The sequence below is a fragment of the Heteronotia binoei genome, chromosome 7, assembly GCF_032191835.1.
Source record: "Heteronotia binoei isolate CCM8104 ecotype False Entrance Well chromosome 7, APGP_CSIRO_Hbin_v1, whole genome shotgun sequence".
Taxonomy (NCBI): domain Eukaryota; kingdom Metazoa; phylum Chordata; class Lepidosauria; order Squamata; family Gekkonidae; genus Heteronotia; species Heteronotia binoei.
Window position 1 is genome coordinate 17857002 of NC_083229.1, and position 17919 is coordinate 17874920.

General features: G+C 48.4%; 1 protein-coding gene across 1 annotated transcript in view; it reads right to left on the reverse strand.

Moving 5' to 3' along the window:
• Nucleotides 1-17919, reverse strand: part of TG (thyroglobulin) — a 234104-nt gene that overhangs the window by 194913 nt on the left and 21272 nt on the right. Inside the window, exons 9-16 of the mRNA XM_060243108.1 lie at nucleotides 16733-16876; nucleotides 13805-13990; nucleotides 12066-13106; nucleotides 9390-9977; nucleotides 7633-7866; nucleotides 5875-6012; nucleotides 2823-2900; nucleotides 1164-1276 (exon numbers count right to left, since the gene is read on the reverse strand). Of these exons, the coding sequence (XP_060099091.1) occupies nucleotides 1164-1276; nucleotides 2823-2900; nucleotides 5875-6012; nucleotides 7633-7866; nucleotides 9390-9977; nucleotides 12066-13106; nucleotides 13805-13990; nucleotides 16733-16876 (2522 nt within the window). The remainder of the gene's footprint in view (nucleotides 1-1163; nucleotides 1277-2822; nucleotides 2901-5874; nucleotides 6013-7632; nucleotides 7867-9389; nucleotides 9978-12065; nucleotides 13107-13804; nucleotides 13991-16732; nucleotides 16877-17919) is intronic.

The following is a 17919-nucleotide window of genomic DNA, read 5'->3' on the forward strand; positions in this document are numbered from 1 at the left end:
GAGAGACATATTCCACTTATCAACTTCCAGCATACCACATTCCTTGTGACACTAGCTCTGGAGAAAACCTAGTGTAACAGGAATGTGGTATGCTGGAAGCTGATAAGTGGAATATGTCTCTCAGATGAAGACAATGTCTCCTGGCTCCACCCCCAAAGTCTCCTGGCTCCACCCCCAAAGTCCCCAGATAATGTCCCGCGGAGTCGGCTGAATAGTCTTCAAGTATTTCAAGCTGGATTGGACATGATTAACTGCAAGCACTTTTGAATATTTATTCCTTGTACTTTATACCTTGCATTTTTGAAAATATGCTATAATATGTAATTACATGTAATAATGTGTGAAGCTGAGGTGTTCGATTATCTATTACAATCCCGCAACATCCTCTATATGAGGGCCCTTCAAGTACTTGAAGATGGTGATCATATCACAGCCGCCTCCTCTCCAGGATAAACACACCCAGCTCCTTCAACCTTTCTTCATAGGACTTGGTCTCCAGACCCCTCACCATCTTCGTTGACCTCCTCTGGACCCATTCTTGCTTGTCTATATCTCCCAGAATTGCAACTGGTTTCTGGACAACAGAAATCAATTTCCCTGGAGAAAATGGTCACTTTGGAGAGTAGATTGTACAGCGTTATACCAGGCTTGCCAGAGCCCCCAGTGGAGGTGGGGGGTCCCTCGCCACCAAGCCCCACCACTCCACTGCCAATCAGCTGGCTGGTGAGGGGAACATCCAGAAAAAGAGTGAGGGTCAATCAATGTTGCAGCAAAGGTCTACATCACTTCTGACACGACCCGAAACTGACATCATCACATAAGCAACTTCAGAGCAATGTTCTGGTTTTTGGAGAAAAACTCTATGGTAGAAGCCAAATTTACCACAGAGTTTTTGTCCAAATACCAGAGCATTGCCCCAATGTTGCTGCGTGATGATGCCACTTCTTAGTCACATCAGAAGCATCTTGAGTTGGTGAGTGCGATTGATAGAATCAAGTAATGCTCTACAACATCTAAACTCTATCCTGGATGTTTAGCATCTAGAATTCTATACGTCACCAGGACCAGAGTTTTGAATAGCAGAATGTGGATATAACTGAAATGCGAATGAAATCCTGCATCCAGCCTAAAATTGAAATAAGTGACAATGCAAAACAACTTGCCTCTAGGCAGGAAGGCGTAAAGAGGTCTGCTGAAGCCAAGTCAAGGCTTGGACCCTTCTGTCTCCATCCGGAAATCAATGCGTTTGTTTGGGAGCGCTGACATGGGGTCCGACCTGCATTCAAACACCCATCCTCAGTAACCTCAGCTCCATATAATGTTTCAAACCCAACCATTTGTTCCTGCACAGCAACTAGATGTCAGTAGCTGGAATTGCCCAGGATAAACTCTAAAGGGGAGCTAGGGCAAAGTAGCTTTCTCTCGCTCACTCCTTTTGTTGGTAAAGACTCCCTCACATTCTTCACAGGAAAGCCAGTTTGCTGTAGTGGCTAAGTGTGCGGACTCTTATCTGGGAGAACCGGGTTTGATTCCCCACTCCTCCACTTGCACCTGCTAGCATGGCCTTGGGTCAGCCATAGCTCTGGCAGAGGTTGTCCTTGAAAGGGCAGCTGCTGTGAGAGTCCTCTAAGCCCCACCCATCTCACAGGGGGTCTTTTGTGGGGGAGGAAGGTAAAGGAGATTGTGAGCCGCTCTGAGACTCTTCGGAGTGGAGGGCGGGATATAAATCCAATATCTTCTTCTTCTTCATATATGAAGAGAGCAGACAGGAAATGAAACATGTCCACCATCATAACATCCCATCTGGTTTCTCCAGGTTGAGGATGCCAGCAGGCAATGCCCACAAACCTCCACGCCAGTGCCAGATTAAACCCTGCGGAGGCCCCTAGGCAGTCAAAATCTCGTGGAGGGGGGGGGGCCCTCCAAATTATCTCAGAGTCGGAGCACCCACCCTGCCACCTGTGGCCCCTGCAGGCACCTTCTCGAAAGCCCCTTTGACAAAGCTGTGGCGGAGAGGCAGAGAAAGGCAAACTTGGCAATGATACCAGCAGCAGCCGCACCAGGAAAGTTGAGCAAAAAGTGGCTCAGTTGTGGCTGCGTGTGCAGGCTGGGAGGGCTGCAAACGGGGGGGGGGGGAATCAGGGAGGAGAGCCGGCGTGCGGGGCCCTAGGCTAGTGTCTACTTGGCCTAATTGTTAATCCAGCCCTGCTCCAAGAGCATCTTAAGATCCATAAGGTAGCTGAGATATAAACTTTATAAACGACACAGAGAAACACAATTAAAGATTAATATGCTGTCGAAGGCAATTAAAGTTTTTTTAAAAACTTAGAATAAAACATCCTTATAAGATTAGCACTCTTGCAACATTTTGTTCATTTAACTGTCTCTGATAACTGACACCTCTCGCTCTGAATTATTGCATCAAAATCTGGAGGCAATGTCTGTGTTGTAGCAGTCTTGAGTATGCCGTTCAGGTATGTGTATGTAAGCCGCAAACCTGCTTTTGATTTCCTGACATTCATTACAGAAATCTCATGGCCAATGCTTTGAGCCTAAGACCCAGGGGAAAACATGAAATGGCTGGGGATTGCAACATCTTTGATATCACCTACTGCCCAGCTCTTTTAACTGGAGCTGCTGGGGATTGAAACTGGGACCTTCGACATGCCAAACATTATTTTGCACTTGGCTCCATTTCCCAAACTCCTACAGAGCTGCAACACATTTGAAGTTCTTTCTGTAGTATTCACAAGGTCCCAAAGGTGTGTCAGTCACATTTATCTAGTTGCACTGCCAAGCTCGAAAGGAAGAAGATAACTTACACTGAGGCAGCTGAGCTAAGCGTGTCACTAGAGAATCTGACACATAACGTCCTCTCTCATCAACACACCAGCAGTGACCTAGGATGCAAGAAAAAGGCATAAATGAAGGCACTTTGCAATCAGATATTCCTTGCAGTCAGAGCTTTTTTTGTAGCAGGAACTCCTTTGCCAATCTTCCTGGATTTTACAGTAGGCCCTGTACTAAGAGCCCCGTCAGCTCTTGGAGGACTGGCTACATCAGCGGAGTGTGGTCTAATATGCAAAGGAGTTCCTGCTAAAAAAAACCCCTGCTTGCAGTGTATGTTTATTCTTTGCACTTGTATGTTTTTAAATAAGCAAGTATTACAATGGCTGCCAAAGCCAATGGAAGCAGATTCTACAAAGAATGTGCTACTTTTGTAAACGTTAGCAGGCAGGAGCCAAAGAGGATCATACAGTTCTGAACACCCAATGTTTTTGGCTGGAAGCTAAAGCAGCAAACGGTCTGAAGATCACTTATTTTATGAGATATTGATGCATCAGCAGAAAAGGGCACGAACCAGATGACGAACTAAATTTCATCACAAATTTTGGATGATTCGTGAATCGTGAAGCATTGTTCGCTAACTGAAGAATTCCCATGAATTCCCACAAATTTTGGTGCGGTTCATGGTGATTTGTGAAGAGCAGAAAGCAGGTGCTTACCTGGTTCTTACCGAAAGCATAAGAAGCCACAGGGAACACAAAGCAGGGGCTATACGGCTCCAGGGCTCACTTTGTACCAGGCACTCCTTTGCATATTAGGCCACACACCCCTGATGTAGCCAATCCTCCAAAAGCTTTTAGGGCTTTTCTTATAGAGCCTACTGTAAGCTCTTGAAGGATTAGCTACATCATAGGGGTGTGGCCTAATATGCAAAGGAGCTCCTGCTAGAATTCCACCCCTGGTTACTCTTGACCTTGACATTTTGAGGTTGGCTCCACCTCCTGTGGCAGCCATTCTGTAGTTGCAACCAATTCTGAATCCTAAAGGGACCCACAGTTCAAAAGGTTGGGAACCCCTTTTCTAGCAAGTGGTGGCCAATAAAGAAGCATCTTCTGATTCTAAGGACATAAAAGCCTACAGGGAATAATCTCACTTGACAGGCACAGTTCCACTAACAGAGAAAGGGATCACAGGAGATAATTGAGTTCTGAGAGCCAATCTGGTGTAGTGGTGACGTGCGCGGACTCTTATCTGGGAGAACCGGGTTTGATTCCCCACTCCTCCACTTGTAGATGCTGGAATGGCCTTGGGTCAGCCAGAGCTCTCATAGACCTTCTTCCTCTGTAGTGGTTAAGTGTGCAGACTCTTATTTGGGGAACCGGGTTTGATTCCCCCCTCCTCCACTTGCACTTGCTGGAATGACCTTGGGTCAGCCAGAGCTCTCATAGACCTTCTTCCCCTGTAGTGGTTAAGTGTGCGGACTCTTATCTGGGAGAACCGGGTTTGATTCCCCACTCCTCCACTTACAGCTGCTGGAATGGCCTTGGGTCAGCCATAGCTCTCATAGACCTTCTTCCCCTGTAGTGGTTAAGTGTGCAGACTCTTATTTGCGGAACCGGGTTTGATTCCCCCCTCCTCCACTTGCACCTGCTGGAATGACCTTGGGTCAGCCAGAGCTCTCATAGACCTTCTTCCCCTGTAGTGGTTAAGTGTGCAGACTCTTATCTGGGAGAACCGGGTTTGATTCCCCACTCCTCCACTTGCAGCTGCTGGAATGGCCTTGGGTCAGCCATAGCTCTCATAGACCTTCTTCCCCTGTAGTGGTTAAGTGTGCAGACTCTTATTTGGGGAACCGGGTTTGATTCCCCCCTCCTCCACTTGCACCTGCTGGAATGACCTTGGGTCAGCCAGAGCTCTCATAGACCTTCTTCCCCTGTAGTGGTTTAGTGTGCGGACTCTTATCTGGGAGAACCGGGTTTGATTCCCCACTCCTCCACTTGCAGCTGCTGGAATGGCCTTGGGTCAGCCATAGCTCTCATAGACCTTCTTCCCCTGTAGTGGTTAAGTGTGCGGACTCTTATCTGGGAGAACCGGGTTTGATTCCCCACCCCTTCACTTGCAGCTGCTGGAATGGCCTTGGGTCAGCCAGAGCTCTCATAGACCTTCTTCCCCTGTAGTGGTTAAGTGCACAGACTCTTATTTGGGGAACCGGGTTTGATTCCCCGCTCCTCCACTTGCACCTGCTGGAATGACCTTGGGTCAGCCAGAGCTCTCATAGACCTTCTTCCCCTGTAGTGGTTAAGTGTGCGGACTCTTATCTGGGAGAACCGGGTTTGATTCCCCACTCCTCCACTTGCAGCTGCTGGAATGGCCTTGGGTCAGCCAGAGCTCTCATAGACCTTCTTCCCCTGTAGTGGTTAAGTGTGCAGAGTCTTATCTGGGAGAGCAGGGTTTGATTCCCCACTCCTCCACTTGCAGCTGCTGGAATGGCCTTGGGTCAGCCATAGCTCTCATAGACCTTCTTCCCCTGTAGTGGTTAAGTATGCGGACTCTTATCTGGGAGAACCGGGTTTGATTCCCCACTCCTCCACTTGCAGCTGCTGGAATGGCCTTGGGTCAGCCATAGCTCTCATAGACCTTCTTCCCCTGTAGTGGTTAAGTGTGCAGACTCTTATCTGGGAGAACCGGGTTTGATTCCCCACTCCTCCACTTGCAGCTGCTGGAATGGCCTTGGGTCAGCCATAGCTCTCATAGACCTTCTTCCCCTGTAGTGGTTAAGTATGCGGACTCTTATCTGGGAGAACCGGGTTTGATTCCCCACTCCTCCACTTGCACCTGCTGGAATGGCCTTGGGTCAGCCATAGCTCTTGCAGAGCTGTCCTTGAAAGGGCAGCTTCTGTGAGAGCTCTCTCAGCCCCACCCACCTCACAGGGTGTCTGTTGTAGGGTAAGAAGATAAAGGAGATTGTGAGCTGCTCTGAGACTCTGAGATTCAGAGTGGAGGGCGGGGTATAAATCTAACATCATCATCATCCTGTGACTGTTTGGCTAACCTTAATGCTCCCAACTGTTGCTAGCCAGGTCTCACCTGAGCTGTCGTAGCACTGAAGAGGTTCCCAGTTGCCCAGCCCATCACATTGGGGGACATACGGTTGAAATCCCAGCCGCGTTGCCTCCCCTGCAGAACCACGCGAGGCAAAAAGGTGGCGCCAGTAGAAATGCAGAGCTGAAAGGGAATGGAGGGAAAGAGCAAACAATTAAAACTGGGAAGGCAGGGGCTATAACTCAGTGGCGGAGCCTCTGCTTTGCATGCAGAAGGTCTCAGCATCTCCAGATAAAAAGGACCAGGCAGTAGGTGATGTGAAAGACCTCAGCTTGAGACCCTGCAGAGCCACTACCAGTCTGAGGATGGGATCAGCCATGGTAAATAACGCAGTTTCAATCCACGTTCAAACTGGATTTTGCCACTTCACACAGTAAAATCCCATTGGAAAGTGCACTAAAGAATGGATTGAAAACGCATTATGGGTGACTGGAGTAGACAATACCGACCATGATGGACCAATGGTCTGATCAGGGCTTTTTTTGTAGCAGGAACTCCTTTGCATATTAAGCCACGCTCCCCTGATGTAGCCAATCCTCAATAGCTTACAGGACTCTTAGTACAAGTCCTTGGACTCTCAAGTTGAAAGGATCAATTAAAAGGTGATGTGAAAGACCTCTGCTTGAAATCCTGGAGAGCCACTGCCAGCCTGAGTAGACGAGGGGTGTCAAACATGTGGCCTGGGGGTCAAATCAGGCCCGCAAACAACTAGCTATCATCTGCTTCCTTCTCCCTCTCTCTTGCTTCCTTCTGCATCACAGCTTGCTTTGCCAGGCTTGCTCAATCGCACAGGAGCTACAGAGCAAAACCTCTATTTTCTCCATTGGCTGAGGCTCCACCTTTGGGGAGGGAGGGGGTGGGATAGCTTGGTTCAAAGGGAGCTCTGGTTCTTTCCTTCCTTCCCTGGGGGACCAGGAGGGGGAGGAGCCTCAGCCAATAGAAGGAAGAGGGACTTGGCTCGGTAGCTGTGCTATGCAACTGAGAGAGCCTGGATTGCATGCAAGAGATGCAAAGAAAGCACCTTTCAGACCAAAGAGTGCTAATGTTATAAGCATGTTTTATTTTACGTTTTTAAAAGAAATCTTTGTACTTGTTTGTGTCCTTTATAAAGTTTATATTCCCGCTACCTGCGCTTACATTTTATGACACACGAGGCCCAGCTGTGTCTCATTTATGTCAGATCTGGCTCTCACAACAACTGAGTTCAACAACTGGAGCAGACAATACTGACTTTGATGGGAAAGTGTTCCAGCCCTTTAATCATTCTAGTTGCCCTTTTCTGGACTTTCTCCAATGCTATAATATCCTTTTTGAGATGCGGCGACCAGAACTGCACACAGTACTCCAAATGAGACCGCACCATCGATTTATACAGGGGCATTATGATACCGGCTGATTTGTTTTCAATTCCCTTCCTAATGATTCCCAGCATGGCGTTGGCCTTTTTTATTGCAATCGCACACTGTCTTGACATTTTCAGTGAGTTATCTACCACGACCCCGAGATCTCTCTCTTGGTCAGTCTCTGCCAGTTCACACCCCATCAACTTGTATTTGTAGCTGGGATTCTTGGCCCCAATGTGCATGACTTTGCACTTGGCCACACTGAACCGCATCTGCCACGTTGACGCCCACTCACCCAGCCTCAACAGATCCCTTTGGAGTTCCCCAGGCAAATTCATGTGTCCATGCATGCATTTCATTCCGAGGAAGGGAGTCTGTTCCTTCCAAAAAAAAAACTCACTGGATTGCGCTGCCAGCCGGATGGCGTAATCCCTTCCCGTCAAGAACCCTTCTGAAAACGTGATCCCTGGCTGGGAATAATTCAGCAGCTCATCCTCTGTCAGCATGAGCCCTTCGGCCATTAAAAAGCTCTGCCCGAAAGGAAAGCGGGAGCTGTTGGACTCCCGGATGAGCCGCTCCACTTTGTCAGTAAACCGCGTGGCTTCTTGTCGAGCAGCTTTGCATGCTCCAGGACCTGCGGGGAAAGGAAAGTGATGTTTAACAGGCCTCGGGTGTTCAGCGGTTTCCTACTATCCAACACGCCTCACTTCTTCCTATATTTCCTGCTCTTTCCACTGCTGTAAAAACACAGTTTGGGGGCTGACGTGGAGAGGTCAATAAACTGTACGTCATCCCGGGATCAAGCCCTCAAGACTCAGCAGTCATATGCTTGACTTCCAGGCTTTTTCTTATAGTAAAATCCCAGCTGGAACCCATTTACATATTAGAGCCAGTTTGGTCTAGTGGTTAAGTGTGTGGATTCCTCACTCCTCCACTTGCACCTGCTGAAATGGCCTTGGGTCAGCCAGAGCTCTCGTAGGAGTTGTCCTCGAAAGGGCAGCTGCTAGGAGAGCCCTCTCAGCTCCACCCACCTCACAGGTTGTCTGTTGTGGGGGAGGAAGATAAAGGAGATTGTAAGCCGCTCTGAGGCTCTGAAATTTGGAGTGGAGAGCGGTATATAAATCCAATATCGTCATCATATTAAGCCACACCCTCTGACATCACCATTGTTTCTACAAAAGCGCAGCAGGAACTCATTTGCATATTAGGCCACATCCTCTAGTGTCGCCATTGTTTTGATTTTTTTGGTAGGAAAAGCCCAGCAGGAATTCATTTGCATATTAAGCTACACCCCCCTCATGCCAAGCCAGCTGGAATTACGTTCCTGCTCAGAAAAAGCCCTGCTTGGCATGGATATTGGGTGGTTCAGGAGGATCCTGGGTAAATGGAGCCACATGTCACGTGGAAGTTCCAGAGCAGCATTTGTTGATTTACCTGTGCTCTGGATAACTGGATACCCTGAACAGGCAAACGGCAGATTGCTCAGAAAGAAGCACATTGCCCTAACCTGGATAGCCCAAGCCAGCCCAATCTCATCAGATCTCAGAAGCTAAGCAGGGCTGACCCTGGCAAGTAATTGGATGAGAAACCTCCAAGCAAAACCAGAGCTGCAACACAGAGGCAGGTGATACAAAACACCTCTCTGAAAAATGCCCTAGCCCCAGTAGGGGTCACCAGAAGTCACCATGGCTTCCAAATACACACACACAGACGGAGGGAGGGAGGGAGGGAGGGAGGGAGGGAGGAAGGGAGGGAGGGAGGGAGGGAGGAAGGAAGGAAGGAAGGAAGGAAGGAAGGAAGGAAGGAAGGAAGGAAGGAAGGAAGGAAGGAAGGAAGGAAGGAAGGAAGGAAGGAAGGAAGGAAGGAAGGAAGGAAGGAAGGAAGGAAGGAAGGAAGGAAGGAAGGACCCACTGATTTAGCAAGAATTAAGGGTCATATTCAGAAGACCCAAGCAGGATTGCCCGCATTTTTGAATTCTATTTTGAAAACTTTTTGCTTTAGCAAAAGCACTGTTGACCACATCGCATATACTTCTCTAGGCCAACACAGCACAATTTAGTGCCAAGGTGGAGAACCACGGCACAATCCTACACTGATTTCAGACTGCAGGAGCTCTGCAGAGAACTGCACCGCCAATTACTTCAATAAATTACTTACAGTCTGGAAATTCATTCGCTTCAGCTTTGCTTCCTTGCATTTGTCCCTTTTCATCCACACACCAACAACCGCGCAGGTCAAAATGCTCCAGCGGGTTACTGAAATCACTGTAAGGCCCGGGGTAATGGATGAGCTGTCCCTGAAGAAGCTGCCAGAAAGTGAAGGGCACCAACAGAATGTTCGCTGACGAAGCCCCCGCATTGTTGCCTTCCCGAACCACTTGAGGAACATCCTCAAAGGAAGGATATCTGGAGAACACTGGGAAGACATTCTGGTGGCCAGCCTCATAGAGGGCTTTGACAAACACTTCAAAGCTCGATCTCGATCTCTCTTTGTAGTCCAAGAGGATGTCCATCAAGTCATCCAAGGGGAGAGATCTGCCATTATTATTCTGGGTGATCCACATTTGGTACCACTCAAAGGCATGTTCTGGGGGACCGTCACATTGGACCCGCCTCCATTCGCCATCCTGGGTGCATTGTGGGATGTAGACACTGGAGAACTGAGGCAGACTGGTGGGCTCCATCAGTAGTTTCTGCACAGTTCTCAGAAAAGCTTCACTGCCTGCTAACTGGCAGTCACTTGGACCTGAAAGAGAAGACGACGTACCAGTGGCTAAATGCACATAAATCCAAGTGGGCAGCCATATTGGTCTGAAGCAACAGCATGAAGTAGGAGTCCAGTAACACCTTTAAGACCAACAAAGTTCTATTCAAGGTATAAGCTTTTGTGTGTACAACTTATACCTTGAATAAAACTTCGTTAGTCTTAAAGATGCTACTGGACTCTTAAAGTAAAGGTCAAGGTCGTCCCCTGTGCAAGCACCAGTCATTTCCGACTCTGGGGTGAAGTCGCAGCATGATGTTTTCATGGCAGACTTTTTAGGGGGTGGTTTGCCAAAGCTTGTCAAGAGCCCCGTGGCGCAGATTGTTAAAGCTGCAGTACTGCAGTCCTAAGCACTGCTCACGACCTGAGTTCGATCCCCGGCAGAAGCTGGGGTTTCAGGTAGCCGGCTTAAGGTTAACTCAGATTTCCATCCTTCCGAGGTCAGTAAAATGAGAACCCAGCTTGCTGGGAGGAAAGTGTAGATGACTGGGGAAGGCAATGGCAAACCACCCCGTAAAAAAAAGTCTGCCGTGAAAACGTTGTGAAAGCAACGTCGCCCCAGAGTCGGAAACAACTGGTGCTTGCACAGGGGACCTTTCCTTTCCTTGCCAAAGCTAAACAGGGTCAGCCTTGGTTAGTATTCAGACGGGAAACCACTGAGAAATGCCAGGGTCGCGACGCAGAGGCAGGCAATGGAAAACCACTTCTGAGAGGTCAAAGTAAGTCAACTGTGACTTGACAGCAATAGGCTTCCAAAAACGTAGGTGCAGACAGCCTCTTAGAAGAGGTGTTTCCCTCAACTCAGTTGCATAGGACTCCTTTTAAGATGGGGCTTTGTGTGACATAAATGTGCATTATCTAAGTTCAAAGAAAACTTGTTTTTATTTCCTGCAGGCAAGCACTTATCAATATGCAGTGTTATTTTTTTAAAAAAACATATATTGCTGATTTTCTTTTCTAAAAACCTGACAAGGCTGAGTGACACCAGGGTGGGAGCAGAGTGCCTACTCATGGTGGACTGGTGCTGGAAAGGGCCATCTCATCCCAGCTGACTCAAGGTGACCTTGCAGGGTTTCCAAGGCTAGAAATGAACAAAGGCGGTTTGCCATTGCCTCTTTCTTAAAAAAGAGAGAGCCAGTTTGGTGCAGTGGTTAAGTGTGCGGACTCTTCTCTGGGAGAACCGGGTTTGATTCCCCACTCCTCCACGTGCACCTGCTGGCATGGCCTTGGGTCAGCCAGAGCTCTGGCAGAGGTTGTCCTTGAAAGGGAGCTGCTGTGAGAGCCCTCTCCAGCCCCACCCACCTCACAGGGTGTCTGTTGTGGGGGAGGAAGGTAAAGGAGATTGTGAGCCGCTCTGAGACTCTTCAGAGTGGAGGGCGGGATATAAATCCAATATCTTCATCTACCGCACAGGGTGTCTGTTGTGGAGGGAGGGGAAGGTAAAGGAGATTGTGAGCCGCTCTGAGACTCTTCAGAGTGGAGGGTGGGATATAAATCCAATATCTTCATCTGCCTCACAGGGTGTCTGTTGTGGGAGGGGGGAGGTAAAGGAGATTGTGAGCCGCTCTGAGACTCTTCGGAGTGGAGGGCGGGATATAAATCCAATATCTTCATCTACCTCACAGGGTGTCTGTTGTGGGGGAGGAAGGTAAAGGAGAGTGTGAGCCGCTCTGAGACTCTTCGGAGTGGAGGGCGGGATATAAATCCAATATCACCTTCTTTTTCTTTCTGTATAACAACCCTGGACTTCCTCGGTGGTCTCCCATCCAAGGACTAACCAAGGGCTGACCCTGCTTAGCTTCCAAGATCTGATGAAATTGGATTAGCCTGGGCCATCCAATGGAACCAGGGGCAAGGAAGTGAAATGAAATCTGCCATGTGGAGTCCAGCTATTACTGGGTTGTATCAGCGACTGCAGCAACAATAGGGAAACCACAGTCACCTGTCCCAGTGTAATATTTATCCATTCACTTTTCACATTCGCTTTTTGTCTCTGCTTTGCTAATTGTTGTGCATTACAAGTTGATTTGTGACTATTTAAAGCGGATCAAATGGCATAATACAGCTTACATTGTACAGGCTGTCTTGAATCGATGGCGATTCCTGGAATCGTCCTGCCTTCTGAATTGACACAGAAGCAATTTCTTCCATGGCATTGAACCGTCAAGAATTTTCCATCCGAGGTACAGGAAGGAACAAAGAGCTCAGATCCTGCAGGCTGGCTTCTTTTCAAGCTCTGCAGACTTTCCCGTTGCTTTTCGCACAATGAAGGACACTTTGGATCGGTGCCGTGAACTCTGGATCCTGAGAGCTCTTTACCATTGGAATCCACACACCAGCAATCCCCTGCGTAGCACTGGCTTTCCTTGTACTTCCCATCTTTGGTGCACTCCGGGATAAACAAATTTCTGGACTTCTCCTGGCAGTCTTGGGATCGCAACACTATTTTTGCCACATCCCCTAAATCTTCAGCGATACTTTCAGGGATGGAAATGACCTGTTGCAGAAAAGCAAAAAACTCCGGGGCTTTAAGGAGGGAAGCGAGAAATTTGACCAACCTCTGATTGTCTTGTAAATTAATCATTTGGCCCAAACTGTCCACAAGAGGCCGGCTCAAGTTGAGCAGGGGCGCTTCTGACAATATCTGCTGCCTCGTTTCAGCAAATTCACCACTTGTCCCGCTCTGCTGGAAGAACCGTTCCAAATTAAATTTGCTGTTTGTGCCAATGGCCCCAGTGAAGTTCAACTGAATCAAGTTCTTCAAGAACTTCCCCCCGAAAAGGTTTTCTTGGAACTGCTTGCGGTTGCTGGTGAACCGGAGGGCCACTCGAGCAAGTTCTCTTGAAGGAAATATCCCCCTGATAGCCTCACTCAGGACAGATTCAAGTCTGAGCAGCTGAGAAGCATCTGGCGTGTCCATGACAGATGACAGCAACCCAGAATCCACAAACAGTTTCTTTAATGAAGGTGAACAAGATCTTGAGAACCCAGTTGCTTTCTGGGCTTCCTCTGCAGCAGAGAACAAATTGTGCTGGCCAAAGTGTCCAATGGGTCCATAGAAAAGGGTTGAGAGTGCTCTTTGTCTCTCAGAGGCACAACCGTGTTCTTCACCTAGACAAAGGAAAAAGATATCTCAGATACAATTATCTTTCAAACCAGGTTAAGAAAAGAAAAACATAAGAGAAGACATGCTGGATCAGGTCAATCACCCATCCAATCCAACACACTGACCGATTCCCCACTAGCCTTGTACCGGTCTTACACTCTTCTTCTCCACTTCTATCTGATTTTGCACGAGCTGCTGTGGAGCTACAACTCACTCCGCCTCTTTCCCACAGCAAGCAGAAACCGCTTTTCAAAGGATCTTGTTTGCCATGGGAAAGAGGCAGAGTGAGTTGCAGCCTTGCGGCAGCTTGTACAAAATCGGATGGAAGCCCCACAGAGAAGAGGAGCATAAGATCAGTAAAGACTAGTGGGGAATCAGTCACTGTGCCACACAGTGGCCAAACTCCAGGTGCCATCAGGAGGTCCACCAGTGGGGCCAGAACTCCAGAGGCCCTCCCACCATTGCCCCCCGAGCACCAAGAATACAGAGCACCACTGCCTCAGACATCCGAGGCATCTGCAAATCAGTTACAATTCTGGGAGAACTTCAGTTCTCACCTGGAGATTGGCAACCATACATCCACTAGCAATAATAGCTCTGCAGAGGATCCAGTCTTATACTTGGGTGTTTTCAAGAGAAAAACAATGGGGAGTGAAGACTTGGGGATTCAGCAGACCTTCTCCAAGTGTCTGATGTTACGTACCACATGGTGGACGCTGCCCTTGACTTCTGGTTCCCAAGATCTCCTGCCCTTTAGAATCCACACACCAGCACTGACCATCTGGCTGGCATTGAGTTGGCTCATAGGCTCCGTTTTCATCACATGATGGCTTATACTTGTGTTGGAAACGAACAGCTGAGAATCTCTCCATTTCACACTTGGAGGGGCCTACAAGAGAACCAAAAGTGATTGAGGTCATAAAGGTCATGGATAGGGCCGGCCCTAGACTGTCTGGCAACTAGGCAAGGCTAACTTCTGGTGCCCCCCCCCCCCACACACACACACGGATAACATCACCGAGCCACCCAATTTGGCCCCTCCGAAGGCCGGCCCCCTAGGCAATTGCCTAGCTTGCCTAGTGGCGGGGCCAGCCTGGTTACAGGAGAGATTTCAATTGTACTGGTGTCTAACCAATCCCACTGAAGGACAGCAAGAGACTTGAGTCAGCTGCACCTCTGAGCAGTGCTCCATTCAGTGCAAGTCTCTCCTCTTTGGTAGATCAGAAAATGATGGGGAGTACCAGGCAGGACTGTACCGGAATATACAGGAACACATGAAGCTGCCTTATATTGAATCAGACTATCAGTGTTGTCCAATCAGTCCGGAGCGGCTCTCCAAGGTCTCAGGCTGAGGTCTTTCACATCTTTTACAGCCAGATCTTTTAATTGGCAATGCTGGGGATTGAACCTAGGACCTTCTGCATGCCAAACAGATGCTCTACCACTGAGCCACAGCCCACTTCCTCTAAGAATGCAGACTTCCTCACCCAACCATCTTGGCACCAAGCATGCTAAGGTAACACACACCTGTGGCATCACCCTCAGCTGGCACCACGTGAGTGAAGGGCTAATTGGTGGCCCACAATCAGAAGAGGAGGGGCGAGAAGCAACTTTCTGCCCCAGCTTCCTGATTGGACCGTGAGCGGGCTGGGGAGAAAATACCCTCACGTTTACCAGATGGAAAAGCCATCCTGCCACAGTCCTATTACACCGGCAGAAATCCTCTCTATCAGGATTTACTGTGGGATCCAAACCAATCTACACTGTGTGAAGTTGTCTTTCTTTTTGTCTGTCCTGAACCTACTGCCATGCTAAGTCCTGCTTATACATTTTAAACCAAAAGAAGAACACTGCTTGATCTGACTGAAGGTCTATCGGTGCAACATCCTCTTTCTAGCAATGGCCATCAAATGTCCCTAGGGGTTCCACAAGAACAAAGCAGACTTTCCCCATATTCTGCCCTCCAGAAATAGCTATTCAGAGCAGAAGGGGACAGGAAAGTCCTTCTGACCCTGGAAGGTTCTATTTAGGCCATTCAACAATCATTGACAACTCCCGTTAATTTGTCTCAGCCCCTTGTAATGTCTTGGGGAAGAATCCCCCACATTCGTTCTCCATCATGCAAGGCATTTTCATCTTTGGTCTGCCTTTGGCCCTCCGCAATAGACGCACCAAAGGACAACTGTTGTGGTGGTGTAAAGTGTTGTCAAAATGTCACTGACTTACAATGACCCCGGAGGGTTTTCAAATCAAGAGAAAACCAGAGGTGGTTTGCCATTGCCTACCTCTGCACAGCAAAGCTGGGCTTCCTTGGTGGTCTCCCATCCAATTAAACATGGTCATCCCTGCTTAGTTTCTAAGAGCCAATGAGATAGCATGGGTCATATGCAAGGTGTTTTTTTGTAGCAGGAACTCCTTTGTATATTAGGCCACACCCCCTGATGTAGCTAATCCTCCAACAGCTCACAGGGCTCTTTGTACAGGGAGAGCCAGTTTGGTGTAGTGGTTAAGTGTGCGGACTCTTACCTGGGAGAACCAGGTTTGATTCCCCACTCCTCCACTTGCACCTGTTGGAATGGCCTTGGGTCAGCCATAGCTCTGGCAGAAGTTGTCCTTGAAAGGGCAGCTGCTGTGAGAGCCCTCTCCAGCCCCACCCACCTCACAGGGTGTCTGTTGTGGGGGACGAAGGTAAAGGAGATTGTGAGCCGCTCTGAGACTCTTCGGAGTGGAGGGCGGGATATAAATCCAATATCTTCTTCTTCTACTACTACTAAAAGCACCCAGAGGATTGGCTACATCAGGGGTGTGTGGCTTAATATGCAAAGGAGTTCCTGCTACAAAAAAAGTCCTGGTCCTGAGGACAACAGTAATACTGCACTATTGGCTACTATAGGTTTTGGGAGACTCTTAGTAGACCATCTCACCTTTACCTGGAAGAGATAAAGGTAAAGACCAAGAATTCTCACTTGTTGCCTTTGTTCTTCTTGGGGATCCCCAGGAATTGTAGTGGCCCAATTGCTGATGATGAAACCCAGGAAATACCTGGTCTTGCCACCCTCTGGACCGTGCCTTAACCTAGCCATTGATTCCCTCTACACACAGATTGTCACAGAAGTGCAAAGTGTGAAGTGCATGGGGTCATGCTACCAGAGATTATGGGTCAACAGTGTGGATCCTGACATTCAGCCTAGGCGTCTACCATGTTTTCCGAGTCTCTCGAGAGCCAGTTTGGTGTAGTGGTTAAGTGCGTGGACTCTTATCTGGGAGAACTGGGTTTGATTCCCCACTCCTCCACTTGTACCTGCTGGAATGGCCTCAAGTCAGCCATAGCTCTCATAGACCTTCTTCCCCTGTAGTGGTTAAGTGTGCGGACTCTTACCTGGGAGAACCGGGTTTGATTCCCCACTCCTCCACTTGCACCTGCTGAGTCAGCCATAGCTTGAGTCAGCCATAGCTTTCATAGAAGCTGTCCTTGAAAGGGCAGCTGCTATAAAAGAACTCTCAGCCCCACCTACCTCACAGGGTGTCTGTTGTGGCGGGGGGGTGGGGGAAGGTTGAGGAGATAGTGACTGCTCTGAGATTCAGAGTATAGAGCGGGATATAAATCCAATATCTTCTTCTTGTTACTTACATTTGAACCTGCCAAATGTCAACAGCCGCACTCCCAAGAAACGCCTCTGCAGGATCCTGTACATAGTGGTGTCACTGAAAGTTTGGGCAGGCTCCGTTGATGCAAAAATGGTGTCATAGACATTGTCGAGTAACATCTCCAGACCTGGGAGAGAAAACAGCGTTTGGGATCAAGATCCTGTTCCTGGCGATTTCTTCATTTGAGCCAAAATTGTCCATACTGGATGAAAGCAATCTTAAGTGGCAGCGTTTGAATTGTTCGATATTTTTTTTTCGAAAGCTCGTAGAAGCTAATGCAAAGCGTGGGATAAAGCAATACTGCATCGCGTATCACTTTATGTGCCTGGCTGTACAGGAGAAAACATCGGCGCATTGGTCTCCGTGGAGAACTTCACCGGTGGAATTGTGACCTACACCCATCTGATAAGAAATTTTGGACATTGATTTGTCGCTTGAATGGCTTCGGGTGGGGTCACTGGCGTTCCTTATGTTACTTTGTATGTAGAATGATTTAGACGTTTTGAAGTATTATAATTCTATAGTAAATTTTGTACTTTTTTGAGGCTGGTCTTTGCAAAGGTTTTTCTAACCTATTTTCCCTGCCCCACCTGGAGATAGCGGTCACCCTATGTCCAAGATATAAGGACAGATGGACTCACATTCTAGCTGTATCTGAAGGAGTGAGCAGTGACTCGGGAAAGCTCACACCGTGCCACAAATTTTGTTCATCTCTACAGTGCTATTGGACTCCTGCTCTTTTCGACTGCTGCAGGCAAACTAACACGGCTTGCCGTCTTGATCTACATCTTGGAGAGCTTCGTGATCTATGGTCTGTCTTGTTTTCCAGTTCTGTAATCCTAACCCTGCCGCACTGCTTACTGGAGATGCTATGTCATTTGACTGAATTTCAGCAATCTGATTGGTGTATCACAGGGGTGGCCAACGGTAGCTCTCCAGATGTTGTTTTGCCTACAACTCCCATCAGCCCCAGCCCTCAGCCATGCTGGCTGGGGCTGATGGGAGTTGTAGGCAAAAAAACATCTGGAGAGCTACCGTTGGCCACCCCTGGTGTATCAGATAGAAATGCAGACTAAAAAGCAAAATAAGTTTAAAAAATAAATAAGATAGAATCCCAGAGTTGGAAGGGGCCATCTAGTCCAACTCCCTGCTAGGGTTGCCAATCCCCAG